We start from the raw sequence: 27,905 nt of genomic DNA on the forward strand, positions 1-27,905 counted from the left end.
TCTCAGAGGGTAGAGAGTGAGTAAGCCCAGTCATCTGTTCATTGCCCAGACTATCCTCGCTTGGAGTTCAAGGGGATTGGGCCCGGTGGGCGGCAGAGCTACACCGTAGACCCACCTACAATTTCAGGCCCATTTGAGGTGTGTCACGTGGTACGGTAGGTTGCTATGACGTCCGAACGCGCGACGCGGTCTCTACGCATTGGTTGTTTGGTCCCGGGAGAAGGGGCCACCACAGCGTTCCACTTTTCCACAGGGCATGTACGATGACTTCATGCCAACCGCGATCCATTGTTTCCCCTTCGACCCCTGAGTTGCATTTTTCGTTGCATTCTGCTGCACATTCTCAAGCGGGAATTAACCCTGAGATCTGACTCTTGATTGACCAATATTATCGTTCATCGCTTAACAAAGGGGGTTGTTAGAATCGCCACTTTATCTCGATGCAACAGCACCCCTTTTAAGGAAACCGGCTCTGCAGCTGCCTGGGATGGCGTCGCTGTCGTCCAAATCACCCTCTCCGCCCGAGCAGGTGTCGGCAACAATGGCCCAACAAGCGCGTCCGCACGACACCAGTAGCCAGGATGGCGATAGTGACTTGACGCAGTCGTTGAAACGGCTGACCATCACAACCTCGCCCCCCACAAGACGACCGGCCTTGAGCCCTCTCAAGGCCGCCGACAAGTCCCCCAACTCTCCTGCCCGGCCCAGCAGTGCTATGAGGACGCCGCTCCGGAGCGCTTCTGCCATGGCCAATCCGCCCTCTCGATCTGCGACGCCGACTCTGCTGAGGAAGGCCTCTATGAACTCGCTCCATTCCATCAACGGCGTCGCGCCTCCACGCCGCTCGAGCTCCGCTAACATCCCGTCGTCGTCGGTGCCCAGATCAGGAAGGTCACCCCTTAGGAGCATGTCACCCGAGCTGCCAGAGAGGTCCGTCCCGACCGCCTCCTCCGTCGCAAGCGACCACTTCAAAACCGAGCTGGAGGTCCATCATGGTCCCGAGGCAACACGCCGTGCCGAGACCGTCGTGATTCTCCAGGACGCCTGCTACGGGCACCGGTTCTCCCGCCCCCGCACGTCGCGCGCGAATCTCAGCACCATCGTCGAGCGGCCCGAGAGAATCAAGGCGTGCGCCCTGGGAGTGTCAGCGGCATATGTGCGTTTGGGCGAGCGGCATCAGGATGGCGCCTTTCCCATATGCCCCGAGGTGGACCCAGCGTCGCTGCCCACGATACCTTTTCGGATCCAGAAATCCAGCAGGAGGCTTTCTTTGGGATCACAGACCGTGACCAACGTGCATGGGACCAAGTGGATGGAGGAACTCAAGATTATGTGTGACACGGCCGAGGCGAAGCTGGCATCGGGCGGCAGGGAGCTCCAGCGTCCCGATATGGACCGAGGCGCACACGGGGAAGCGCCGCGGAAGTTCCATGAGGGCGACCTATACCTCTGTGCCGAGTCGCTGGAGGCTCTAGAGGGTGCATTAGGGGGCGTATGCGACGCCGTTGACGCAGTGTTTAGGCCCCAGGGACCCCAACGAGCCTTTGTTGCGATCCGGCCACCCGGCCACCATTGCTCCGCATCTCACCCATCTGGCTTCTGCTGGATCAACAACGTCCACGTTGGCATCATGCACGCAATTCTGAGCCACGGCCTGACACACGCTGCCATCCTCGATTTTGACCTGCACCACGGCGACGGCTCCCAATCCATTGCCTGGCAGCACAATGCGAGGAGCGTTGGCCTGTCTAAGAACGCGGCCTGGTGGAAGAAGACGTCTATCGGTTATTTCAGTCTGCATGACATCAACTCTTACCCGTGCGAGATGGGCGATGAGGACAAGGTTAGGAACGCAAGCATCTGTATCGACAACGCGCACGGCCAGACCATATGGAATGTCCATTTGGAACCCTGGAAAACTGAGGCCGACTTCTGGGCCCTCTACGAGACAAAGTACTCCGTCCTGCTTGAAAAGACGCGGGCTTACCTCAAGAGCCATACCGAGCGGCTACGCGCCTCGGGGCTGAACTCGAGGGCTGCCATCTTCCTCTCGGCAGGCTTTGACGCCAGCGAATGGGAAGACGCGGGCATGCAGCGGCACAATGTCAACGTGCCGACCGAGTTCTATGCGCGTTTGACTCGCGACGTAGTCCGAATCGCGGCGGAAGAAGGAACAAGCGTTGAAGGGCGGATCATCAGTGTCCTAGAAGGGGGATACAGCGACCGCGCCCTCTGCTCAGGTGTCTTTAGCCACCTTTGCGGTCTTGCGGGAGACGGGCCTAGCAACAGAGAGCAGGAGTTGAACGGCATTGGCAACGACAGTCGGGGGACTGTCCCGCTGCGCGCGCGGAAGGACTCTACAGCGAGCGAGCGGGGAGCTAGGCGATACGAGCCGGCGTGGTGGTCCGCCGGCGAGCTCGGACAACTCGAGGCAGCTCTCACTGGGCCGCCAGTGGTGCCAACGAGGCCGCGCAATTCTACGCCACCGACTTATTCTTCACCAACCCAAGCATCGCAAGCAAGGGCGGTAAATCTCAAGAGCCGACGAAGCATGTCAGGGTTGTCGCCAGCCACGAGAAACGAATTAGTATCGTATTTCTCCCCACCGCCTCCCGATGTCCCGTGGACCGTCGCGGCAATCGAGCTCAGTAAGCTACTCATCCCTGGCGGGCGCCAAACAAACAGCTGCTCGCATGAAGACCTCAATGCGGAATCTACCCGGGCACGGCGTGACCGTCAATCCGCCCTTGCCCAGTCTTTGCCTCCGGGTACGGCTGCTGGCTCGGGAGACCGGCCTCCCACTAGGATGGGGTTAAGGGAACGCAAAGCAAAGCCGGCGTCGCTCGCCGAGGATGATGAGGATCGCAGGAGCCGACGAAAGACTGTCGCAGGCTCCTCGGTCCTTCCCACAGAATCAGCATCCCGTGGGCCTACCGCAGCGCCTGGAAAGCAACCGAGACAATCTGGCCGGCGGCTTAGTGCGGCGTCGAGCATTATGTCTACGGCAGGCGTGGATGCGGCGCTGCCGGTTCCCCAGACGGCGTCAATACAGAACAACCCAGGGACGGATGCCACAACCAGACCGGAGTCCTCGATGAGCGTTCGAACGGCCAACACCAGTACTGTGAATTCGAAGAAGACGCGCGCACCTAAGAAGGAGCCGGCCCCGCGTACATCCAGGGCGCCCAAGAAGCCCCTCAGTGCGACCAGCGCAGCCCCCCAGGCCTCGGCGGCTGCTGCGTCGTCGGCCGAAAAAACGGGTGATGATGTGGATAAACTAACCGGTGAAATGAAAAAGATCAAAATCACCGTTATCACCAAAGCCCAGCGTGAGGCTCGCGAACGGGAGCGCCTGGCGAAGGAGAAACTCACCAACGACGAGACGATATCCGTGCGGTCGCCGGCGGTGTCCGAACCTGCTCCTGCTGTAGAACAACTCCCTTTTCCGTCTCTATCCCCATCGCCGGAACAGTACCACACTCCACCACCGCCACAAGCCCAATCTCCCCCCCACATCAATGAGAACCCCTCAACACCCTTAGTCGGGGCCTCGGACCTCGCATCTCCTGCCCCACCCACCGACCCTCGCAGCATCCCGCTCCCGGCTAGCTCACCGCCGCCACCTGGAAGCAGCAGCAGCCCAACTGGGGATTCAGCAGGCCAAATAGACGTCTTCATCCCCTACCAGCCGGACGGCCCGATCCCGGAGGCGGTGGCGTTGCCCAAACAACAGCCGCTTCAATGGATGCCGCCTAATATTGCGGGAACGCCGGTCGTGTCGCCCGTTAAGAAAGGAGACCTGCCGGTTTTTACGAGCACCGGGGTGATTCCGTTCGCCGCGGCTGCGGCTGCGACGATAACACCTGTTGTCAAGGGGGATAAGGAGGCGGAGGAGTCGGATCATTACTAGAGATGCTGTTGCTGTGGCTGTTGCTGGCGGTGGGCTGGGGCGGTGGTGAAGTGGTTGTGCGGCTGGGGTTGTTGTTTGAGGGAAAGCGCAGAAGAGGGGTGACGACGGTGATGGTGCGAGTTTCGGGAGGGGCTCAAAGCTGACCTTGGGTCTGGTTTGACTCAAGTTTGCTATTACCGTTGTTGTTATTGTTATTATTACTTGTTGGTGATACGCTCTGTAATAACCGGTTTGGTTGTTTGGTTTGTTTAGCACTCTGCGAGTGCGGGCGGCTGGGATACCCTTTGTTTTTTTTTTTTTTTTTTTTTTTTTTTCCCATTTCTCTAGATTTGCTTGAGACCGTTGGCCGTTGTTGGGGTTTCCCTTTCTAGCGGTATCCTTCTCTTCGATTCTTCAATTATTCATAGCGCAGCCGGTATTTTCATAGAACCGACTGGTTTTATGGTGCGCGGCATTCTTATTCACTTCAGATAAATCAACCTTTGTCCCCTGATAGTAAGACCGTATCTGACCACATTCGCCACCCTTACTTGTCTTCAGAGTTTGGATACAAGTGTGACAACCTCCTTTTCTTTTCTCTGTTTATTAATGTTCGCTCTATAACCTGTGATTTCGTCTGCACCAAGTAGGACGTAGTTCGCTGTGGCCATACCGTTGGGGACATGGCCGAGTTATCTCACTTGGGGGTTCACTGTTTTGCTGTGAGTGATCAACTGGGTGGACTGGGTTCAGTTCGTCTGTCGAGTTATCCGGATCCGCATAGCCAGGGACAGGAATCTCTACGGATTAGGGTGGAGTAAAGCATCAGTCGCCTCCCAATCACTATCCGAGGTTTATACCGACATTATTATGTTGTAGATTGGTTCGTATTGCCAAAGCTGTTTATACTAGGGCCCAGATATGGTGTACGATCAGGGATATCATGTTGTACACCCGCACCTCTCCCCCACGACCGGATCTCTCTCTACGCTATGAACAGATAGAAAAACACTGGTCTTCTAGCGCAGTCTATAATCGGCACCATCTAGCCGTCGCGCTGGACATGCTCGATCTGACTCGATCGAGCCTTTTCAGCTCAAAATTCACCCTATAAAACGCCATTTGATGCGCGCTCCGCGTATCTGTGCCCCCGCTACTAGTAAGAAAACATCCATTGCCCCGCGAAAATGGTCCTGCCCACCCAGCCCATCATTAAACGTCCATGGCCCGCAATCTCCTCTGCGAGGTATCCTCCATCTCCCAGCGGATCGCCGTATTAAACTCGTCGGGGTTATCAAGATAGAGATGATGCCCGGCCTTCCTCACCACAATCACCTTTGCGCTCCCGTTCTCGTTCCTCTTCTCTTCCTCGGTCCCGTGCATCAGGGCCTTGACGATGCGCTGCTTGATTTTCTCCTCGGCCGCATAGCCGCCCGCCACGTCCATCCAGTCGTTCTCGCCGTACAGGAAGACGATGGGCAGGCCCGTCTCCCTCACGGCCGGGCTCGTCTCGGTCGCGGGGCGGATGACCTGGCGGCCGACCTCGTGAATGCGGTTGATGACGGGGCTGCGGGCGTAGGCGCCGGGCGCGAGGAGGTACGGCAGGGCGTACTCGCCGCTGCCCTTCTGGCGGAAGAGGGAGTACGAGTACGTGTGGAGCGCTTCCTTCTCCTCGGGCGGGAGGTGGTTGAAGCGACGCGACGTCCAGCCCGATACGAAGCGCGGGCCGAGCGGCCCCGCCATGCGCACGATGCTGAAGGGGGAGACGTTGGCGTCCCAGAGCCAGACGAGCCAGTTGGGGATGGGTCTTTTGGGAGGAGTCGTTGCGGTGTCCGGCTTGGCGGCGGCGGCGGCCTTGTTTTCGGCCCGGACAAAGGTGGCGTTGTCGCCAGCTGGCTGACCGCTGACGATGCTCTCCTGGTCTTGGATGAACTCGTTCGCCAAGGTGGATTCACCGGGCTCGGGCATCTCGGCGTTCACGGCCCAGGGGTCCTCGGGGATGCCGACCGGAGAGGCGAGGATGAGCTTGTTGAGCCGGCCGGGGTATTTGAGGGCGTACGATACGGCCAGGTAACCGCCGAGGGAGTGCCCCAACAGGGTGAATTTTTCAATGTTTCGGATCTTGCGCCATTCCTCCAGCGCGTCGATGAACCAACTTTCCGCCTCGGCGATCTTCTCCTTGGGGTCTTTGGCGTGGATCCTGAAGGGTGGCCTCGCCGAGTTGCCCATGCCAAGCATGTCGAGCGCGTACAGCCTCCAACCCTTTGGCCGGCTCAGCGGCTCGAAATTCTTATAGAAGAAGCCCAGGCCCGCGCCGTAGCCGTGGAGCATTACCAGGGTATCGTCAGCTTGCTCGCCCACGCGCTCGATAGCCAGCTCGTTGAGCGCCCGGTTCTTTCCGGACAGCTGCACCATGGACGACCTCCATACTCGCTGGCCGAACGGGTCGCTCTTGGCCAGGTCTTGTAATTGCGAGCCGACGGTTTCGCCTGTGGCTTCGCGGAGGTATGGGACGTAGGACAGGACGGTTCGCTCGGCCTGGCGGGACGATGCACACGTCCACTACGAGGCCAGGTTAGTTGGTGTGGCGCATGGGCGCGGGGTTGCGCAGGCTAAAACGCGCAAACTCACCCATTGTTGAACAGCCTCCTTGTATCCAAGGGGAAAATAGGGCAATATCGACCGTTGCGGCCTGGGGGCGGCGTCAGACATGGAGGGCCTCGGTTTGTGCGCGGCGAGTAGGATGGGTTGCGAGTTGTCCTGCGCGGACAGCGAGGCCGTGGAGGCGTCGGTTGAGAGATTGCTCGTCGGTTGCGAGGCTGCGCTGTCGGGATCGAGCCGATTGAGTACCGAGGCTAGCTTCAGTCGCTTTGGCAGTAGAAACGTCGTCGGGTAGGTCTTGAGCATGGTGGTGAGAGCGCGTTGGGACGCCGCCCCTTAAGAGAAGCTCCTGCATTGTCCAGCCAGCATGTGTTGGCCACGAATTCCGACGGGCGGGCTGTGTGACAGGACGGGACAGCGCCGAAGCCACTGTGCATCGGAATTTGCATCCCTCCGTAGTCCGGTCGGCAATGCACTGCAGGCCCTGGTAGCCGCTATATCACCCGATGACGTTAGCAGTTTCCGGGGTTCCACGGCCTGACTTTCAGGCCGCCACAGTCAAAAAGGCCCCGTGCATCAGGCGTCCAGGACTGCCCCTTCAGCCGAAAATCGTCCCGTCTCCACTGATGGGACCGCTGCCCAGGCACACCGCCGATGACGCCGCGGGCTCAACGACGGCACAAGCGGTGATAACACATACTAACTCCGGTATCTACAAATTGGGCAATTGGTTTTGACTTTCTTGCATGCGGCTAACGCCCAACTAGCTGACGCGGCCCTCTTCTCAGCCTGCCTCTGGGAAGTGCCACTAATTTTGTCCCTAACCCGGGCCGTCTCTAAATCCATCCTTGCGCTCCGGTCCGATCCTGATCGATCTCGTTCCCGGCTAGGGCACCACCCTCCGCCGGGGGGCCGTGACACCGACCCGTCCGTCTCGACCTGCGCCGGTCTTACCTGAGACACTCAGCTCTCACAATGGCCGACTCCCTCGATTCCATCGTTAAGGGCGTCCCGGTGACCCTGCCGGGGCAAGACCCCGCCAAAGGGGCCGGAGGCACTACGCCCATAGCCCCCTCGACCCCGTCCTCACCGCGCTCAAATGACAACAACAACAATAACAACAACAAGACGGGTGACCCTCTCGGCCACGCCCCGAGCTCCCCGTCCATGATCTACCTTAATCTGCTCATACTCGAAGCCTCGCTGCGCGCGCAGTACCTCGAGCTCCGCGCCCGCCGTCGCCACCACACTTTTTTCCTCTCCCTCCTCACCCTCTGGACGGTCGGCTTCGGCTACGCCCTATTCTTCGCCCCGCGCGAAGACGGCCGCGGCGTCGGCGGGAGCGTGTACTGGATGGTCGAGACAACGGAGCGCATGTGCTTCCTTGGGGGGGTCATGACCGGCCTGCTAGTGTGGGCGACGGGCATCTGGGAGCGGGGGGTGCGCTGGCCGAGAAGGTGGTTGGCCGTCTCAAATAGGGGGCTGAGGGGCTTCAATTGCAAGCTGGTCGTGATGAAGCGGCCGTGGTGGAAGGAGGCGCTAAGCACGGCAGGGTGGTTCTTGACGTATGGGCTATTCTCGAACAATGGGAGTTCGTACCGGTGGGTGGAGCCCGGGTTGTTGCGGGAGGTGGATAAGGAGCTGAATTTGTCGCGGGAGAACCACCCTGCGGTGCACGTTACGAACTGGGATGAGGAGAAGGGCGGACACGAGGAGGATCTAGCCCCTGGGGGCGATTACGTCAAGGTGCTGTTGTTGGCGAAGCCTTTCTCGCCGACCTTTCGGGAGAATTGGGAGGTATACAGGGCGGAGTATTGGGAGAAGGAGAACGAGCGACGCGCGCTGCTCAGGACGAAGATCAAAGAGCGTGATCAGAAGCTGCGCAAGCAGCATGGAGGATGGTTCTGGTGGCTTCCCTGGCGGAGGGCCGCCCTAGAGAAACCTCTGCCTAGCGAGAAGGCCCATCACCCGCGGCACGCAGCCGTGGTGGGCGAGCACAGGCGGACGAGGAGTGGCAGTGGGAGTATGCGACGGGGCAGCATGTCCGCTTCGCGGAGCACGACACCGACGCTCGAGGTGGATGAGCCCGGCGTCGCACGCAAGGGGAGCACATCGTCTAATTCGTCGGATAAGAAGCGCAAGAAGCTGTCCCCGGGGTCTAAGACTCGCCCCCGCGTCGAGTCCAGGTCGGTGACGCCCGACATACCGTCGCCCTTGGCAAAACAGAGCAGCCCCGGTACGGACGTCGCGAACGCGTGACGGGTACTTGCTTGGTGTACATTACATGCACATCCCCAGCGGCTTCATGCATATGGAAGTCGTGTGAAACAACCGCTATACGGTTATACGTCGTGGGGACGGGTGGCTCGGATGATGTTACGATGGAGAGCGTTGAGGGTTGACGATAGTATAGTACCTTGCCTCTGCCTAGACAGGTTGAAAGGCGCGGTTTCAAGGGTTCGGGTTAAACGTAACGCGGCTGGCCCAGAGCGCCTGGAACCTCCCACGCGGCCCTGGCTGCTAGGCAAACATCAGCAACCAACACACCGGAAGCTTTCTGGGATATTGTCAATTATCTGCGCTCACTTCTCATCATCCGAGGCGGTGGGGTTCAATCCGAACGCTTCTACGGCAACCCGGCGGTTCTAAATTTCCGACTAAACTACAAAGTTGGGTATTATAAGATTCCTTCGCACCTCAGCCCTGATAACCCTCGCGAGCCTGCCGCGCCCAGAATTTTCAGCATCAGCAAGCAACGTAGCCATCAGGGACCCGAACTTCACACTGCCATCTCCCACACGACTTTCTCACGTTTCTGACAATTGGTTGCGCTCAATTGTCGTTTCCCTCGAGGAAGCGGCTCACTTCGATCCCGCGTGCGCCAATCGCGCCAACCAATTCATTGGTCGCCACACCTTAAAACCATCGAGACGAAAACCCTCCTTCCACTCCTGAGAGGATCCTGTAACAATTCATCTACAATGATGGACCGGGATAGATCCCCCCTCCAACCCACTGTACTCGCCACAGCCCCCTATACCACCCGCCCTCCCTCACCACCATACATCCACGTCCCCACCGTCATCCACCGGCCTACCTCTCCCGGCTTCATCAACTCCACCACGGCCAACGCCACCAACATCACCCCGGCGGCCACCAACAACAACAACAATACTAACACAAATCCTCGGCTGGACAACGCCCTCATGTGCATTACCCCCTCTCCGGCAGCCATCTTCACCCTCCCCGGCCCGCCGCACCTCACCGCGGCCGACCTCGCGGCCATCACGTCGGACGGCAGGGCGCAGACGGCGTCGGACCCGGCGGCCAGCGCGTGGGTGTACGAGTCGCGCCGCCGCGCCCAGCCGGTGCTGGACTACCTGTTCCTGGGCCCCGCGAGCGCGGCCAAGGACGGCGGGTTCCTGGCGCGTGAGGGGATCAGCATGGTGCTGGCGGCGCGGGACGCGCGGTTCGCGGTGCCGACGGGCAGCGTGGGCGCCGCGCGGGCGCGGGAGCTGGCGGCTGCCGGGGTGGCGGTGGAGAGCGTGGACGTGGGCGGGCCCGTCGGCGGCAGCCTGGTCGGCGCGTTCGACCTGGCGGCGGCCAAGGTCAACGAGCACCTGCTGGGCGTGTACCGGCAGAGCGCGGGCAGGAGGAAGGGCAGGGTGCTGGTCTGCTGCGAAACGGGCAACGACCGGTCCGCGGCCATCGTCGCGGCGTACCTGATGGCCGTGTACGGGCTGGATACGGTCCGGGCGGTGCAGTTTGTGCAGCTGCAGCGGTTCTGCGTCACGCTGGGAGACGATGTCAAATTTCTGCTGCAGGCGTACGGGGATATCCTCAGGGCCAGGGCGGATGTTGCGCGGATCGCCGAGGCCAAGGCGCACCCGACACAGACGGAGGTGCAGATGCAGCCGCCAAGTACTACCATGACGACGGAGACATCGACGACGACGACGAAGGCACAGCCACAGTTCAAGCGGCGGATTGAGGAGATGAGGATGGAGGACGCTGAGGGGGACGAAGTGATGAGCGAGATGGATGACGAGCGATATGCGGGTCGGGACTTTGCTCCCTTTGTTGAACGCGACGTTTAGGGGCGGCCTAATCTGGTGGCATGGGGCTGGCTGGACTTCAGACAAAAATACTGGGAAAGATTGGGCAACCGAGGGATGGCCCCAGTTGTGGTTTGTTTTAATACTTTTTGCCTCATTTCTGTTCGAGCGAACGCGTCGAGATGGTGTTGGAGTTGGCGGTGTGTTGGGGACAGCGTTATACCCCTGTGTATCTATCTTGCTTTGGCTTGTGCAGAATATAGAGATGCTAATCAGGTAGCTACAGTAGTGTCGGGCATCCGACCGGAGTAACAGCCGTTGGTTTTACACGCGGGAGAATAACGCCATCATCAATTGTGGTTTGGTGCGCAACAGACATGTGGCAATGTAAAAAAAAAAAAAAAAAAAAAAAGACGAACGCAAAAGTTCCTATGAGCGATGTATTGCGTTACTAGCCACTTGGTAGTGCGCCCTCAGCATCTGCCCTTCGCCCACCACGACGCTGAACCGGCTGCATGGATCTAACTACCGGAACAAGCCGCTGCCAGATCTGTTTCCAGCAATCGCGTCATCCGAAGCTTTCCTTGCGAATGTGGAATCTGGGGCACGTTCTGGCACCATGCATAAGCCCATGCCCGAGGCCCCCCACGCTGCGGCTAACGTGGTCTGCGATTGGGACGGGCAAACGACCACTAGTCAGAGCCTCTCCCGCATCCCGCAGGAAGGTTGGGACGACACCTCGTCTAGTCGGTTTGGTGAGCAAGTGAGAGCCTGTGGAACCAGGCCGAAGCAAGCATATCCTAAGGGTACTAGGTCACAGGCTCCACGGGGTGTGCGCTCAAGAAGGTAGTCAATTCGACACCTACGACTACCCAACCACTACCACGCCGTAATATCCTCTACCTCTGCCTCCCCAAATGTACTAGTCTTTGTCAGCTGGCCAACCGCGCTCTCCTCGGCCGCGCCATTGGTGTCCTTGTTCATGATATCGGGGAGCACCTCCCTGAGGAACTCGAGAGTGTACCGGTTGACCTGCTCAAACTGCAATAAGAAGGCGTCGTGGCCTTCGGGGCTGTCTATCCGCTCCAGCCGCGCATTCTTGATGTGCTCAGCCAGCTCCTCCTGCTCGGCAAACGTGAACAGCCCATCGCTCTCGATGCCGAGGACCAGCGTGGGCTGCTCGATCATGGCCAGTGCTTCGGCTACCGTCGCAGCGCGCCCCCGGCTCACGTCGTGCGTGTCCAGCTTCCGCGTGATGGCAATGTAGCAGTTGCTGTCGAAGCGCTTGACGAACTTCTCGCCCTGGTAGCGTAGATACGACTGGGCCGAGAAGTAGGTAGAGCCCGTCGGCATCACTTCACCGCCTGTCAAGCTGCTCTTCTGTGACCCGTTAAACTGCGGGTCGGGGGCGACCCGCACAGCATCACCAGGACCAGCGTCCCGCTTCTCGGGAACTTGCTCTCCCTGGCTGTTCTGGCGAGACGGCGGGGTGCGCTTCCACTTGTGTCCGTCATTGTGTATGTGGAAGTGAGCCTCGGACGGCGTCGACGGAGTCGGCCTCTCCCGAATCGTCTGGCGGCGGGAGGGGTCGGGAATGTTTCGCCCGAAGCGAGCTTCAAATGAATTCCGACTGCGGTATGTCAGGAGAGCGGTCATACGTGCCGCACCGAGACCGGTCGATGGCGGGTCGGAAAACGAATAGTAACCATCCTCATACTTGGGATCAGCGTAGATGGACTGGCGCTGGGCCTCGCCCCAGCTGATGCCCCAAGCGCTGTGCCTGCTCGAGGTGGCGATGGGCACGATGCAGCGCACATAGTCCTTGCCGAGGTAGGCCCATTCAAGGACGAACATGCCACCGAGCGAGCCCCCAATCACAGCGGCGACCTGTTTGACGCCCAAATCATCGAGCAGCATCTTGTGCAACCTAGCCAACGTGTGAGAGCGGGATCTGGCTCGCACGGCGTGGACCTTCTTACCGGACGTCATCCCTAATGGTCGTCAGGGGGAACTCCGGGCCATAGCGGCCCTTGGAAGGATCGCCGTCTTTGGCCGTGACGGGGCTGGCCGTGCCGTACGGACTGCCCAGACTGTTCATGCACACCACAAAGAAGCGGGACGTGTCGAAGGCCCGTCCGGGCCCGCCCAGCAGAGGTCCCCACCAATCGCTCACGTCGGCGCTGCCAGTGAGGGCGTGACAGATGACCATGACGTTGTCGGCATTGTCGGAGAGGGTGCCTCTGGTGGTGTATGCCACGGGCACATTTTGCAGCGTCACGCCCGACTCGAGCGTGAAAGATGGTATGATGGCGATCTGCTGGTCTGGGATGAGCGCCGCGAACGGATTCTCGGGCTGCGAGTGGATTCTTTCTTGGACGTATTCAGTCACCGCATCCTGTATGCTCAGAGGGCTAAGGGGAATTTTTAGGTTGCTGTTGTGCAGGGCAGCGCAGGGTAGGAAGGAATAGATAGATTGGGTACGTCGAAGACGACGGGGATGCTTGTGATCTGTGCAGCATCAAGATGCTGATGGGCCGGGTTGACTCACCATATCTCGCCGGCCGCTGTTGGCCGTTGCTTAGAGCGTGCGTGGTCATGGCAGTTTGCTGGGAGGTGAGTCGACGAAAGCTGGTTGTTACGGAGTCCCCACGGCTGGACCCTGGATTTTTAAATAACTAAGCATGTACGGGGGAAATGGCACGGGGATCATGGAGACAGGTGCCACGGCATTCTGCGTCTATGACACAGCCCGGAATGATATTCATTGGGGCGTCGGAGCCGCAAGCGTGGATTGCGCCATTCTCGCTAACTCTGGGTCGGCCGCATCCATGCTCAGAGCAGAGGTGTAGTATAAGTACCGATGGCCGGCAATCGGCCAGTTTAAAAAAGTTTGGGGTGGGTCGGTGGGTTGGTGCGTCAATCTGTTCAGCGCTGGCCCCGACCGATCTCGCGTACTCGCGTGTTTTTCCTACTGGCTCTGTCCGGAAAGTCGTCGGGACGTTTGCCACCTGCGATTTCCCGTGGGCGAGCGGGTCCCAGGTACAGGATGCCCCACCCCAACTCCACCCCAGAAGTTCTTGTCTCCCCCTTGGCAGCAGCCTTGTCCAGCGAGGCTGGCCAAGCTTTGTTCGCGGCACCTTGCCAAGCGAAGCAACCGACTGCCAGAACTGCGATTGGCGATTTGACGCGAACCGCAGCTCTCCCGACTTTTGAGCCAGCAAACGCCAACTGGCTGCCACCACCAGCCTAATCCCCCTCTTGTGCCTGGCGAGGCATACTACATTAACGTTGGACTCGCTCAAGCGAGGTAAGTACGCAGTGTTTTTTGGACCTTCCGGTCTGCCTGTCGCTCGCTCTGCTTTCTCCTGCCCGCCGCTTTTTGTCTCTGATCAACCAACCACCAACCGCAACCATTGCACCAAACTCCATCACCACATCCCCTCACCACCATCGCAGGTCATCTAATTAATTGCGCGACAGCTGTCATTTCGTCGGCGAATTCTGCGAAACGGCGCCCCCGGGCCGCATCCTCGATAAATGACACGACTTTTGCGGTTCGGCCTTTGAATGATGCCCCCGAAGCGCAAGAGGAACGATCGGGGTCCCAGCGACGCTGGGCCCTCCAGACCGTCGCCCCATCGTCCGGGAGATACCTCCTTGGGGCAGCATGATCGATCCTTCGATGGAGGCCGTGGCAGCCGTGGCAGTAGGAATCCGCGGAGAGGCGATCGTCGCGATGCTTCCCAGTCACATGCACCACCCGCTCCTTCGAACGCCTCAGGGCCGATGTCTCCGCCACTCCCTCGGCCTTCGAGTTCGTCTGCCCCCCTTCCGCCTCTAGCAACCTCTGCGGCGCCCGCGCCAGCTCCTGCATCGGTACCGTCGTCTCCTGTCGGGCCCTTCCAGCCGTTCTACGACTACAGCATCATCACCGATGACTGCGTGAGCAAATGGACGCAGAGCGCCAGGCAAGAAGTCATAAAACATGGCATCCAGTCGCGCGAAGATGAAGATCTCACAGAGATCGTCATGATATTTCAGGAACTCATCCACTCCGTCACCGATGGCCGGCTCCAAGGTTCTGATGCCGGCGGCGTTGTGAGAGAGGTCCTCGGCCCAGAGCTGTCAGAGGCGGATCGCAATGCCTCGGTGTTTGATCCTCACACCTTATTCCTTGACACAATTTCTACATTTTTAGACGTCGAGTCGGGGCCCATCCGTCCGCAACTGCGCAACTTCATAGTGGCGACAGAGATATCTCCGGCCCTCATGCGCCTCGTCCTAGACCCCCCCATCCTCCAGCAGCTCGAGCTGATTCGTGACACGTTTGTGAGGATGGGCATCCGCCAATCGACCAACCTCCTCTATCGCCAGGCAAACTACAACCTATTGCGCGAAGAGACCGAGGGCTTTTCGAAACTCGTCACCGAGCTGTTCACGACGAGCAGCACCGAACCACCTTCGGCCGAGGTCGTGCAGGCCACCTTCAACAAGGTTATGGGCCTTATTGGGACTTTCGACCTCCACCCCGGCCGGGTGCTGGATGTGACGCTCGATGTTTTCGCGGCCGTACTTATCAAGCAGTTCCGCTTCTTCATCAAGTTCCTGCGCGTCAGCTCTTGGTGGCCGCGCAGCCAGCTTAGACTGCCAACCGACACCTTCGCCGGCGGCCTGCCCGTATGGGCTCTTCCGGAGCATTCTGGCTGGACCGCGACAGAGGAGGAAGAGACCGCTCTTGCCTCAGAGCGGCTGAAGCGGGATATTGCCTTTTGGGAGAGGGCTCGCAAGATCAAGCTCGACGCCTACTTTGAGCTGGGCGGCAGGCAGCTCGATGCATCCCAAGAGAGGCGATTGGCAAACGGCACGACCGAAGACGGCCCAGAGTCCAGCATCGAGCAAGAATGGATCAAAATAACCAAGACACTACCACCCCCCGGCAATCGCGACGCGGCTCAGATGCTGGGATTCAAACTGCGCTTTTATACATCGGACGCGAGAGACGCCGAAGATACCCTCCCGGCAAACCTGCTCTACCTCATAGCGCTGCTCATCAAGGTCGGCTTTATCTCGCTGACGGATCTCTGGAACCACATATGGCCTCAAGACGAGAACATGGAGAGCGTCAGGGTGCAGAGGATGAAGGAACTCGAAGAGAAAGAAAAGGCAAACCGACCAGGCGGCGAGAAGAACGCACTAATGACGGCCGGAGCCCTGCCAGATGACATGCCGCCGCCTCCTAGCACGGTCCGCCGCGACGCCGCCCAGGGCAAGCCCGATGCCGACGCCAAAATTGCAGAGCCGGCTGAGGAGAAACCAAAGCTGCCGGACCCCAACGATCAAAAGGTGCATCTTCTCAAGTGTCTTCTCACCATCGGTGCGATTCCTGAATCCCTTTTCATCATCGGGCGACACGACTGGATTCTACAAGCGTATCCCGATGTGATACCCCTGCTCCATCGCATTCTTCATCACTCGATTGAGGTTGTCTACCAGCAGAGCCGGCCCGTATCTTCACAGCCAGCAGAGATTCCTGCGAAGAAGCTCCCCGATCTCGACCAGTCTGGTGTGCCGAAAGGCAGCGTGAGACTCAACGCACTACCTGTCAGGCGCGCGCTGAGATGGCCATACCCGGACAAGGCCGAGACTGGGGATGGAAGCTCGTACCGTTTCTACTGGGACGAGTGGGCCGACAACGTGCCGGTCTGTCAAACGGTTGATGACTTCTTTACGCTCTGCGACACGCTGCTCAACGTCGTAGGCGTCAACATCGGCCTGGACGCCCCCTTGGTGGCCAAGCTCGCTAGCATCGGCACCAAGAGCCTCGCCGACGACCAGTCCCCCGAAAACGTCGCGCGATGGCTGGACCTGCTCAAGCGCCTGCTTGTTCCATCCCTGAGCTTGGGTGAAGCCAACTCATCAGTTGTCGAGAGTGTGTGGAGCCTGCTAAAGCAGTACCCGATCCGGACCCGGTTCAACGTCTACGCCGAGTGGTATGAGGGCGCGATATCCCGGCTCGAACCTGTGCGGAAGGCCTTCGCTAGGACCAGACTGGAGACGCTCAGCAAGATGAAGCGATTGTCTCTCACCAACATTCCTCAAATGGCGAAGAGTTTGGCCAAGATTGCCTATCCGTCGCCCGGCGTCGTTTGCAAGGTCGCGCTGCTTCAGATCGAGTCATACAGCAACCTGATCGAGGCCTTTGTCGAGTGTGCCAAGTATTTCACCGACCTGGGCTACGATGTCCTAGTCTGGTCCGTGTTGAGCTCCCTCGGCGGACAGCAGCGGAGCCGCACACAAGAGACATCGGTACTGCTCACCAGCAAGTGGCTGCAGGCGCTCTCGCGCTTCTCTGGAAAGGTGTTTCGGCGCTATTCCAACATGGACCCGTCCCCAATTCTCCGTTACGTCCACAGCCAGCTCCTGAAAGGCAACTCGACCGACTTGGTCATCTTGAAGGAGCTGATCGGCTCCATGGGCGGCGTCGTCTCCGACCTCGACTTTACCGACGCCCAACTGCGAGCCATGACCGGAGGGGAACTCCTCCGGCGCGAGACTCTCGCCAACCTAGGTGACAAGCGGGCGACCTCGACTCGGAGTGCGGAGCGCCTGATGAAGGCGTTGGCGCACTCGAACCTAGCCGGTCAGCTACTTATCAACATCGCGCAGTACCGGCAGAACGCCATTTACAGCACCGCGGATGGCAGCGCGCGCATCAAGTTCCTTTCCAGCATTGTCGATGACGCCCATCAAATCCTCCTTCAGTACCTGGACCTGCTTCGCAGCAACCTAGATGCCGACACATTCGACAACCTCGTCCCGGATATTATTCAGCTCATGAAGGATTACGGTCTCGATGCGAACCTCGCCTTCATGATCCGCCGTGCCAGCATCCGCTGGGAAATGAAGGCTCCCGCCTCGCTCAAAGATAACCCATCCCAAACTTCAAAGGCCGGCGCCGACACTGATGTCGACGGCGACATCGCAATGGAGATGCCCGCTGAGGGTGGCAGTCCCAGTCAAGTCGACACCAGCAGCACAGATGCCAAAGGAGAGGCCACCAATAGTAGCCCGGCGTCCAAGACGCCCGAGACTCTCGCCGAAGCGCTCGCGCCACTTATCGAAGAGATCCCAAGTGTCTTGCCTCATCAGAGCTGGCGGTATATCAGCCCGGCGTGCTACGTGTTTTTCTGGTCTCTGCAGCTCGGAAACTTGGTCTTCCCGCAGGATAGCTACCTCGCCGAAGGCGCAAGGCTTAAAAAGCAAGCCGAGGAAGTCATGAGGGACAGGACAGACATGACGCGGGCTGGCATGAACAAGAAAACCCAGAAACGCAACGAAATCCTCGACCGACAGAAACACCTCCTTCAAGAAGCCAACAGTGGGATCACGCGCTTCTCCAAAGCTAGGCTGCACATCGGCAGGCAAGCCGGCAGCTGGTTCCCTGCCGATATCGCGAAGGCTGATGCAACGTCTGACACGCTGCTTGAAGAATGCATCCTGCCGCGTCTGCAGCTCTCGACCCTCGACTCGGAATACTGCTTCAGATTGATCAAGTTCTTGCACGAGTTCTCGGCGCCCAACTTCAAGCTTATGTCGCTTTACGACCGGCTCTTCAACCACAACCGCCTGCGCGCCATCATCTTCACCTGCACAGTGCGCGAGGCCGAGCACCTTGGTCGCTTCCTGAAGCTCATCCTGGGCGACCTCTCCAAGTGGCATGGCGACAAGACTGCATACGAGAAGGAGGCCTTGGGCTTGAAAGACCTACAGGGCAACAAGACGAGGCAATATCTCGGGTTCGCTACGGCATTCGACGCGGAGGGGAAGCCGACCGAGTTTGTTGAGCATGACCCATTCAAGGAGCTCCTATTCCGCTGGCACAAGGAGCTCAACACGGCCCTGAGGTCCTGCCTCAACGGTATGGAATGGATGCACATCCGCAATGCCATTACCATCCTCAAGAGTGTCATCGATTTCTTCCCGGCCATCAACTTCATGGCCGACAAGTTCCTCGAGCAGCTCAAGACCATCACGGAGCGCGAGGCTGCTTCTAAGAACGGCCCAGAATCTGAGCAGGGCCACCGCGTCGATCTCTCCGTCACGGCACAGACGACCTATTCCGAGCTGCAGAAGAGAAAGTCGAAATGGATACTGGTCCAAGCGTTCCGGCCAGGTGTAGTAAGTACATCTGCTCGAGGACCGGGACGGGCGGACGCTGACCCTACACAGAAGAGCGATGGCAAAGACGAGAATAAAGGATCCGCGACTGTAACCAGCTCTTCACTCCGGGCATCTGTGCCAGAGTTCAAACCCAACGGGGCGCGTGCCCAACAACCTACCGAGGTCGAAGACGGAGAAGTGAAGGACAGTAAAGCTGGCAACGGGCCCACGAAGGCAAAGGAAGCTAATCTACCCAAGGCCCCGCCGGCCAGGGAACCCTTGCGGGATACCAACGCTCCTGCTCCGAGACCTGTTTCGGGTACTACGAATTCCGGAAGGCCGGTGACCCCAAAGCCTGCACCGCCCATATCTGCGTCTGGTGGCCGACAAGAGCCGCCTAAATTCTCAACCCTCCCACCAGGCGGGCACGGACTTCCGAGCAGGCCAGATCTGCCTAGCCGACCCAATGTGCCCATGCCTAGGTTTGACCAAGTTCGGCACGACAGGAGGGATCCGTCGCCCCGAGATACCCGCGACTATCGAGACAGCCGCGAGCCACGAGATGCGCACCCACGTGACAGTCGTGAGCCACATGGCGCGCGCGACGGTAGAGATTACCGAACGCCAGAGGCCGCGCGACCCGAACGACCTCGCGACTTTCCATCTGACAGGCGGCCAGGGGATGCCGGACCCCGCGACACGGGCCGTCCATCCGACCGGGAATGGCCAAGTCGGCCAGAACCTCTGCCGCGGTGGAACGACCATGGACCGCCACCCGATCGAGATAGCCGTCCTCCACGGGAGAGGGCTCCTCACGGTCCTAGCCGTAGCGACAGTAGGCCGCCAAGAGAGCCCGCAGTTTCCACTCCGCCGGCAGGCGCGCCGCAAGGTAACGCTCAGGAGCCTCCCATCAACCCAGAACGAGCCCGTATCATTGAGGCCGACCGACCAGAAATCATCAATCCAGCTCGGGCTGCGCTCATCAATGATACAAGAGAACCTCCAGGGCGCAAGTCGCCCAGAGACCAACCCCGTGAACCCCGTGAACCCCGCGAACCCCGCGAACCCCGCGAACCCCGCGAATCCCGCGAATCCCGCGAGCCTCGCGAGTCTAGAGAGCCTCGAGAGCCTCGGGAATCGCGTGAGCAGCGTGAACAGCGTGAGCAGCGTGAGCGACCTCCGCGAACCGAGTCACCAAGGCGGGCCGAGCGCCCAACATCCAACGCTCCTCAGCCCGACAACAATCGTGATGACCGCCATAGCCGGCATCGTCAGTCAGACCACCATGGGTCAGGCCGAGACTCGCATACAGAGAGCGCACCATCGCATCCACGGACGGACCGGAATGCAGAACGCGAAGACAAGGTGGCTGGACCCAGAGACCCTCGCTCAGACTACGACCACGGCAGGCTCAATCAGCAGGACCCGAATTACGGTCGGCTAAATCCCATCCAGTCTGTTGTCGACATGCCACCAGGCGCCCCATCTGGTCCACGAGGCCGTGGCGGGAGGAATACCGCTAGAACCGGACCACCCAACGCCCCCCCAATGCGACCCGACAATAGATTCCCCGGTTTGGAGCCAATTCGCCCTCCCACTCCTGAGCGCCATCCACCCACAGGACCCTCTGCGTCGCGGCCGCGGCGAGGGCAATATGAGACTGGCAATCTAAACTCGCCAACGACAGCCACGCCTCCTGCCACAGGAGTCCACCCGGACAGAGTGCGCCAGATCAACCAACAGCCACCGCCACCGCCGCCACCACCACCACCGCCGCCTCCGGCCGGACCGTCAGGCATTCATCCAGATCGTCTCAACCAGATCGCAGCTCAGCCATCTGGCCCTAGCTCACATTCACGTCCCCCGATGAACACGCCCGACCGTCCATTAATCTCGACGCCCAACTCGGGAGCGCGACAGGCACCACCAGGCCCCAGCGCCGATTTCTCTACGACGCCCACTGGCCCGGCGGCCGCTAATGAGCGGTTGAGACCCGGCGGGAGACAACTCCGGGGCATCCAGAACACGCTCGACAAGGCATCAGCGGACAACGCCCGAGGTCCAAGCCTGCGGATGGCTCGGTCAAGGCCCAGCTTGGCGGGATCAGACGCGCAAATCTTGGCCGGCTCTTCTCCTGTCACGACACCTGTTCAAGAGCGGCCCGAGGCTCCTCGGGACAGTTCCCGTCGAGACATGAGCATGGATCGTGCGCCACGCGGGCCCGAGCCGATTCAAGTGGTGGGGGATAGTCGTGATGGCCGCGGCGGCATAAATGGCGACGAGTACGGGTCTAGTCGGAGCGAGCACGATCGCAGCCGTCGCGAGCATCACCGGTCTGACCGGAGCAGTCGGGCTTCTAGGCGCAACAGCCGGGAGCGCTCCCCCGATCGCGAGCGTGAGCGCGAGCCTAAGGATCCTCGCGACTATAGCAGGGATAGGAGGACGGCCCCGCCGCCGGGGGCTCCTAACAACAGCCGGGACGACAGAGACATGAGCGCGCCGCGCCGGTCGATGCGCGAGTCGACGGGCGGCAACCGAGAGCCGGTCCTCGGCAGCAGAGATGCGCCTCCGCGCGAGTCGAGTTATCGCAGTCATAGGAACGATGGCCCACCAGGGCCAAGGGGTGATGGAATGTTGGGCGGTAAAAGTGAGGGCCACGGTGGCCGGGGCGAGGGCGGAGGAAGAGGTGAAGACTATGGTCGGAGCGGTTCTTCGCGCGGAGGTAACGCACCGCCGAGGGAGTCGAGATCGAGAGCGGCCGACGACCGCGGGGATCCGCGGGGCGAAGACAGGGCGAGGAAGCGGAGGAGTGAAGGCGTGGACTCTGGGAGCCACCAGGACAAGCGGCAGCGACGTTAGTAAGGATCGATGCCATGTTTGAGGTTGTCAGAGGAGGCGGTACGATATTGCGCAGACGTTAGCGATGAAGAAAGACCACGAAACGAGAGTACAATCAGATTGGAGGATACATGATTTCCTGGTCGGGCTGGGCGGGTTTGAGAAGGCACTCGGCCAGTTGCTAGATTTCTTTGGACGGCTCAGCATTCGACGAGAGATTTTTACATTTCACTATACACTTTGTCCCGGCGGCGTCCGTGAAAGAACGAGAGCATAAAGGAGCTCGAGACACATACCTTCCCCCTCGCCATTCAATGCGGTTAAAGGAACTCTCCAAGCCAGCATACGGTTACTTCGACCAGCGATTACTCGGCATCTCCACGCTACCATTTCTTCTCCTTCCCTGTCTGTACATTCTAAAAGAAATCTGGGCGACGTAGGACCGTTTCCGCTCGACATTGGTGCCCAAGCGTATACATGGTCCAGTTGTTCTCGGTGCATTAAAAGCGAGGCGCCTTGTGGTTTTGGAGCATAAAAAATTGTCGACCCTCTGTGCTTCTCTCATGCAAGATCATGAAGTCAACGTGGTCTGCAGAGAAGACCGGAGAACCCGGCCAAGGACGGTGAATGCGACTACATGTGACAGGGTTATGCACAACGAGTGTAAAACGCAGTTGCAGTGTATGTGACTTGGGAGTTAAGGGGCTGCATCTAGCGAGTCATTCCTTGGAGCATTTGATACCTATAATGGGCAGAATAAAAGGAATACATGGGTTGGGCAAAGACACGGATGCGAGAGCATACGCTCTGAGGGTTTTGACATTGAGGAACTTACCATAACAATGCCGGGCCAGCTCCCGGGAACAGGAGATGCCGTGGTCATTCTCACATTCGGGCCAGGGAACAGCATACCGAGCCCGTCCGGCGAAACAGACCCGAGAGCTAGCAAAGTCTATACTTGTAGCGCCCGAACAATCCACACCATTTCAGTACCTGATCACCTCGCCAACCGTGAGAATACTGAGAGAACTGAGATTTTGTTAGGGGCTCACATTCCACAGGAAAGCAGGTCTGGTGGCGCTGCACCGCCGCAAACGGCAGTAATGGACAACTTGCATCAACCATCCAAACCCCAACGGAGAGTCCCCCCAACGGAGAGTCCCCCCAACGGAGAGTCCCGATCGATGCCTCTAGAATTCTTTCCACACCCGAGACTTGAAACACAGCGGGCGCCTAAAAGCCTCGGAAATTTTGCGACATTACGCACACGAAAAGACGCCGGAACTGTAACATCTCTCGGAAGTCTGGCCCGAGTCCGCGCAACGTCTCCATCCCCCATTATTACACGTCCTTGGCCAGAGGTCGACACAACAGCGCCGTAGCCATGAGCCGCAAATCCAACTCTCGGCGCTTCCTAGGCTGATCGAAAAGAACGATCACCCCAACCAGTAGTGTACATACCTCGCGGAGAAGCAGATCACGTTCTACCTTAAAACAGGTCCAGACCAACCGCACGGTAAGAAGTCCTGTACACCGAAACATACCAAACGTCAGGGTTCCAACGATCAACAAGTGTAATGACGCAACACCCGCGAAAATCATCATCAAACAAATGCCAATCTCCCTGTGTATCCATCCACAACATCGCAGCCCTGATCCTGCCGCCGCCGCCCCCGGCCCCGCACGGCCATGACTCCGTACAAGAGCAGCTTTCCATCACTGCAAACAGACAAACAGACAAGCAGGCAGGCAGGCACAGAGAAGGATGGGGAATCCTCCAACGCACATACCTCACCTAAGGCAAGTATGTATCATAAATAACCGGGGGTGTGGGGGGGAGGGAGGGCACAAACAAACAAAACGCGAATCCCTCTGTGAGGACCCGCGTAGTAAGTGTACTGTACAGTATAGTACATAACGAGGTCCCAAATCCCTCTCGGACGGCGCAGGCCCCGTATTATAAGCAACAGGAATTGATTAAGGCGGATGTAGCTTCCAGCCAATCCGCGAGCTGTGCCTGACACAGCTCCCGGTGGGCAACACTAAGAGCTCAGCTCAGGAACCGAAAGAGCGAAAAAAAAAAAAAAAAAAAAAAAAAAGCGGCGCTGACAGGAACAGGAAAAGCGAACGGACCAACAGCGCGCGGCACGTACAGAGAGAAACAGACTGACATGGGCCAAAAACGGTCAATTAAGTCCGCGCGGATCCTTCTTACACTCTCCGTGGACTGAACTTGGTAGTGTATGTGTACTGTGGCTTGGGCTCGGACATGTAAGATAACCCGGGAGATTGCGTCACCGCTCAGGGATGTGATCTCGCTAGACTCACAAGAGCATGTCAATCCCACAATGTCGCGCGTCCATCGTCGTCGATCGGTTCCATTCACGCAGAACCACCAACCCCCCGGAACATGACTCGGCATTGTGCGATATGACGATGAAGATAATCTTGATGGCGGCGACACTAGGAAGATAGCGTTGACCGCCCAACCCACCTGGCTGTACAATACAATACATGCTTCGTTCCACTTCCCTTTTCCCTCTGCCGCGAACATACCCGATCTTCCCTCGTAGCAAAATATAACGAGAGTCGAAACAAAGCAGACAGCCTCCCCATTTCCAATCATGAAAAAAAAAGGGCGGGAAGGAAGGTCGCGCCTCCATGCATCATACCAAAACCAGATCTTTCCCTCTCGCGTCTTACAAAGAAACCGACACCTCCCTGTAGTAATATCAAAGCCATTGGCGCGCCATCCCAAACGCCGTAGTCCGTGGTATCTCGGAAATGCATATGCCAGAATAAAAGAAGAAAGAGCAGGCTCATGTGATGCCGCGAAGAGAGACCGAAAGAGAGTTCGTGTACGTCATGAGACTCCATCCCGTAGCCCAAACACAGATTAATCCGCCCCAATGCTCAAGTAGAAGCCGCCCGCCGTGCCAACTAATCCTCGTCCGGATCTGGATTCATAGCCCTCAAAACCCTCGACGGCTCGTGCACCCGTCTCGAGTAGTCCTGATTATCCTGCAGCGAATTGAAACTCTCCCGGCTCTTGTTCGGACCGCCAGCGTAGATGCCTGTCGCGAACGGGTCGAGACGCGGGTCGACAGGCATGAGATGGCTCCGTCGTCTCGAGTCCCACGCCTGGGGCGGCTGCGGATCGGCGGCTCCCACAATCCCGCCCCCGGATATCTCGCCCGTCGTAGGAGTCGCCATCATACCCGGGGAGCTGCCCCCTCTTGTGGGCGATACGTAGCCCGTGCCCTCCTCGGTGCTTTGCTTCCTCCGCTTCATCAAAAAAAACCATATGAATGCTGCGAGCACCGCCACGCCACCGATGACGCCGATAACGATTCCGACGATGGCGCCCGTCTGGAGGCCGGGATTCTCAGCCCCAACCAGTGCAGGGTTACTGCCATCGGTGGGGTTTGGGGTTGCTGTGACGGTTCTGACGGTTCCTCCGACCGTTACCGTCTGAATGATTGGCGGCGGCCCATTGCCGGCAGACTGCGACAAGTCAGCACTGTCATATCCACACGACGGGTAAACCAACGTGTGCGCTCTCCAGAGAAATGGAATGCAAGTCATACAGAAGACGAAGAAGAATCAGTAAAGGAAGAAGAGGAAGAACTTGGCGAGGAGCTCGGTAGCGTCGCGGTCACCGTGTCCGGGACTTCGCTCTGAACCGTCTCAGTTTCAGCGCATACATATAATCATCAATGGCGCGGGTACCAGGAAGCCGGATGGAAGAGACCCGAGGTCTCAGCGGTCAAGATGAAAAGAGATCAAAAGAAAAAAAAAAAATAGGAGCTAAGGAGACGGACTGGTTCCGCGGCGACACATGTCTGGCTCGGGGCTAGGAAGGACCTGCTTACCGTGCTGGGTGGCGCTTCTGTGCTGCTGAGACCGAATCCCGGGGGTGCTGTCCCGGATGGCTGGAACTCGCCAATCTCCATGTAGCCAAAGACGCCATCTCCGCCACAAAAGTCGGAAGGAAAGCCCGGGCAGGGGTATTGGCATTCTTCGAGCGGCCTCCGATCGGCAGAGTTGGGTATGAGGCTAGAGCACCAGCAGCGCATCTCGTGGACGATGGCCAAGGGGTATGAGCGATCGCTGCAGTTGCCGAAGCAGCGGCCGTCGCTCTGATAGATGCTGGTAACTATAGAGAAGCGGTCAGCAGGGCATCGCCGAGAGCGAAAACGACGTAGATCCCCAAAACTCACAAGGAGTCATTTCGGCCGTGTTGACAGTGGCGCAATAGGCCATGGGGATCGAGGGCCCTTGTTGCCCTTTCACCATTCCGTGCATGATTACGGCGAAGGTGAAGCTCGCCCAGAGCAGGGCGGTTCGATGCACCGCCATGGCGGGCAACCTCTTTGTTGTTATCTGGTCGTCGGGGGTCAAAAAGCCGCGCAATCCGAGACAGCTCGGCGCCAGATCAGGCTTTTGGCGGGCGTCGAAGGAGCCAATTGCGTCGTGCAGCCCATGAAAATGCTTCGCAGTCGGACCCGGGGCGTGAATTGGCTGGGCCTATGTCGTGGCCATGCCAGCCAAATCAGAGACGAGGGTGCCGGGAGGGGGGAAGAGGTGGGAAGTCGGATGCGTAGGCTCCGAAAGATTCCGGCTTTCAAGTCGACGGCCTCTGGAGGCGCGCCCGGACCGGAGAGGTCGGAACGGAGGTCGACGCTGCGGAATAACGGACGGAGTAAGAAGGCCAGACGAGTGGCAGGAGGGCCGGGGAGTGTTGGAAGAAATAAAACGACAGAGGCGGGAAGGTGGTTGGATGCAAGCGGCCCGGGGCGGAGGCGGGCAGGGCGTACCCTGGGAGTGAGCGTTGTGTAGCAGAAAAAACTAACAAACGACAGGGTGGAGAAACGGCGAGGAGAAGTGGCACGGCGGAAGCGAGGACAGTGTCGGAAAAGGTACAGCCTTTTTCTTTCTTTTCTTCTTTCTTTCTTTCTTTTTTTTTTTTCTTGTTTTTTCTCTTTTTTTTTTTTTCTCCCCTCTGCTCGTTGAGGTCGGAGGCTGCACGAAAAAAGGACCGAAGTCGAACGCAACTCTGAGTTGGAGTGCAGGCAACGCAGCAGCAAAAAGCACTGGGTGAGCCCGACACCGTCGACTTCTGGTCAGAGCGCAAATTGATGCGATCCATCATGTCGTCACTTCTCCACCCTCACTTTCGCAGCCGGCAGCCTCCATCCGTGCAGGCCGAGTACCAGGTACTTTGGAGCCTGACAGCGCCCTCGTATTTCCCTAGCGGGGTTTGCGGGTGCTGAAACCGCTGGGCGGCGGCACACAGCCCACGTTAGCACCGGATGGCTTGGCGGGGTAGACGGTACGAAAGCAGGGCCTGCCGATGCCAGTTCCTGAATATCGATCGAGATTATCCCTTCCTCCCTTGAATTTCCCCTTATCATCCAACTGTTCTGGGTCTCATGGTAGGAGCCCATGACCGGCACGCTCGGGCGTATCTCTAGCAACGTCCTCGACGGTGGAATGCACACCAGAGAATTTATCTCGGATACATGTTTATTGGCTTTCGTCAAGGACGGCGAATTCTTTGCCGAAGAACCTGAGCTGTCCTCGTGTTCTTCTAGAACTTGAGATTCCCCGCACGACGCTTCAGCGCCCACAAGCCCGCATCGCCATCGGCCGAGTCAATTGATGATGCGCCGGTTGCAACCCTTCTTTCTTCGTACGGGTTTGCGTCGTCATGATAGGCTCGTATCGACCAGCTTGTCGCGATCAAAGTGTTCGTATAATACCGCCGCGGCTCAGGAACTAACGGCGAGACAAAGGCTCGTCCCCGATACGTCAGCATGACAGGTCATTGCCGCCATGTGATGATACGTCGCTGTCGCTTACGGATGCGACGGCGACGGCTGGAAGCTCGATGGTGCCGGCTTGCAGAACCAGAATGCCGGGTGGCTCGTGAGGCCTCATACTGTAGGCCCCATAGGACCCATGAAACCTGCCATGTACTGTACACTGTAAATTGGTTTGCTATCGTTGCTAGCCTTGGAATCACGCATCCAGCCAAGGCATGTTCGCCACCGTTCATGCCGCGTCAGGCAAGCAATGACAGCTGTCTCGCGGCAACAGAGAATTGAGTGCTGTCCGGGTCTCACAAGACTCCGAAGCCCGTGGCGGGGAGCTTGCATGCCTCTCGATCCGGAAAGGGGGCGGGGGACAGTTACTCAGCTGCCACTTTTGCTGGCTTCTTGGCTGGTAATCAGCGCTTCCGCCAACTCACTGTTTACCACGGATCATGCCGCATCCATTTGTTTTTTTCTTTGACAGAAGGCGCTTCGGCCCTAGTGTGTTTCATGACACGACAGGTACTGTAGGGAGTTGCGCTCTCATGT

At 58.7% G+C, this 27,905-nt stretch overlaps 8 protein-coding genes across 8 annotated transcripts; 5 read left to right on the plus strand and 3 right to left on the minus strand.

Annotated features, from left to right (window-relative positions):
* Positions 1-487: 487 nt before the first annotated feature.
* On the plus strand, positions 488-3,910 carry HOS3 (histone deacetylase; the record flags this gene model as incomplete). Its single annotated transcript, XM_071062229.1, has 1 exon — positions 488-3,910. One exon carries the CDS (start codon positions 488-490, stop codon positions 3,908-3,910), a length of 3,423 nt encoding a protein of 1,140 aa, XP_070918330.1.
* A 1,191-nt stretch (positions 3,911-5,101) lies between these two features.
* Positions 5,102-6,796, minus strand: MFIFM68171_06810 (Cardiolipin-specific deacylase-like protein; the record flags this gene model as incomplete). Its single annotated transcript, XM_071062230.1, has 2 exons — positions 5,102-6,451; positions 6,521-6,796. The coding sequence occupies 2 exons, from the start codon at positions 6,794-6,796 to the stop codon at positions 5,102-5,104; spliced, it is 1,626 nt and encodes a 541-aa protein (XP_070918331.1).
* A 669-nt stretch (positions 6,797-7,465) lies between these two features.
* SPO7 (Nem1-Spo7 phosphatase regulatory subunit) lies at positions 7,466-8,749 on the plus strand (the record flags this gene model as incomplete). Its single annotated transcript, XM_071062231.1, has 1 exon — positions 7,466-8,749. One exon carries the CDS (start codon positions 7,466-7,468, stop codon positions 8,747-8,749), a length of 1,284 nt encoding a protein of 427 aa, XP_070918332.1.
* A 722-nt stretch (positions 8,750-9,471) lies between these two features.
* MFIFM68171_06812 (protein-tyrosine-phosphatase) lies at positions 9,472-10,587 on the plus strand (the record flags this gene model as incomplete). Its single annotated transcript, XM_071062232.1, has 1 exon — positions 9,472-10,587. The coding sequence occupies one exon, from the start codon at positions 9,472-9,474 to the stop codon at positions 10,585-10,587; it is 1,116 nt and encodes a 371-aa protein (XP_070918333.1).
* Positions 10,588-11,424: 837 nt separating this feature from the next.
* On the minus strand, positions 11,425-13,142 carry MFIFM68171_06813 (Homoserine O-acetyltransferase; the record flags this gene model as incomplete). The annotated part of the gene is made up of 3 exons (XM_071062233.1): positions 11,425-12,472; positions 12,525-12,915; positions 13,094-13,142. 3 exons carry the CDS (start codon positions 13,140-13,142, stop codon positions 11,425-11,427), a joined length of 1,488 nt encoding a protein of 495 aa, XP_070918334.1.
* A 973-nt stretch (positions 13,143-14,115) lies between these two features.
* On the plus strand, positions 14,116-20,149 carry RLR1_1 (THO2 plays a role in transcriptional elongation; the record flags this gene model as incomplete). The annotated part of the gene is made up of 3 exons (XM_071062234.1): positions 14,116-18,723; positions 18,775-19,047; positions 19,127-20,149. 3 exons carry the CDS (start codon positions 14,116-14,118, stop codon positions 20,147-20,149), a joined length of 5,904 nt encoding a protein of 1,967 aa, XP_070918335.1.
* Positions 20,150-20,571: 422 nt separating this feature from the next.
* RLR1_2 (THO2 plays a role in transcriptional elongation) lies at positions 20,572-21,564 on the plus strand (the record flags this gene model as incomplete). The annotated part of the gene is made up of 1 exon (XM_071062235.1): positions 20,572-21,564. The coding sequence occupies one exon, from the start codon at positions 20,572-20,574 to the stop codon at positions 21,562-21,564; it is 993 nt and encodes a 330-aa protein (XP_070918336.1).
* Positions 21,565-24,483: 2,919 nt separating this feature from the next.
* On the minus strand, positions 24,484-25,902 carry MFIFM68171_06816 (Cell wall integrity and stress response component 4; the record flags this gene model as incomplete). The annotated part of the gene is made up of 3 exons (XM_071062236.1): positions 24,484-25,047; positions 25,416-25,699; positions 25,764-25,902. 3 exons carry the CDS (start codon positions 25,900-25,902, stop codon positions 24,484-24,486), a joined length of 987 nt encoding a protein of 328 aa, XP_070918337.1.
* Positions 25,903-27,905: the final 2,003 nt, after the last annotated feature.

This window comes from Madurella fahalii, assembly GCF_045866475.1.
Source record: "Madurella fahalii IFM 68171 DNA, scaffold_3, whole genome shotgun sequence".
NCBI lineage: Eukaryota > Fungi > Ascomycota > Sordariomycetes > Sordariales > Madurella > Madurella fahalii.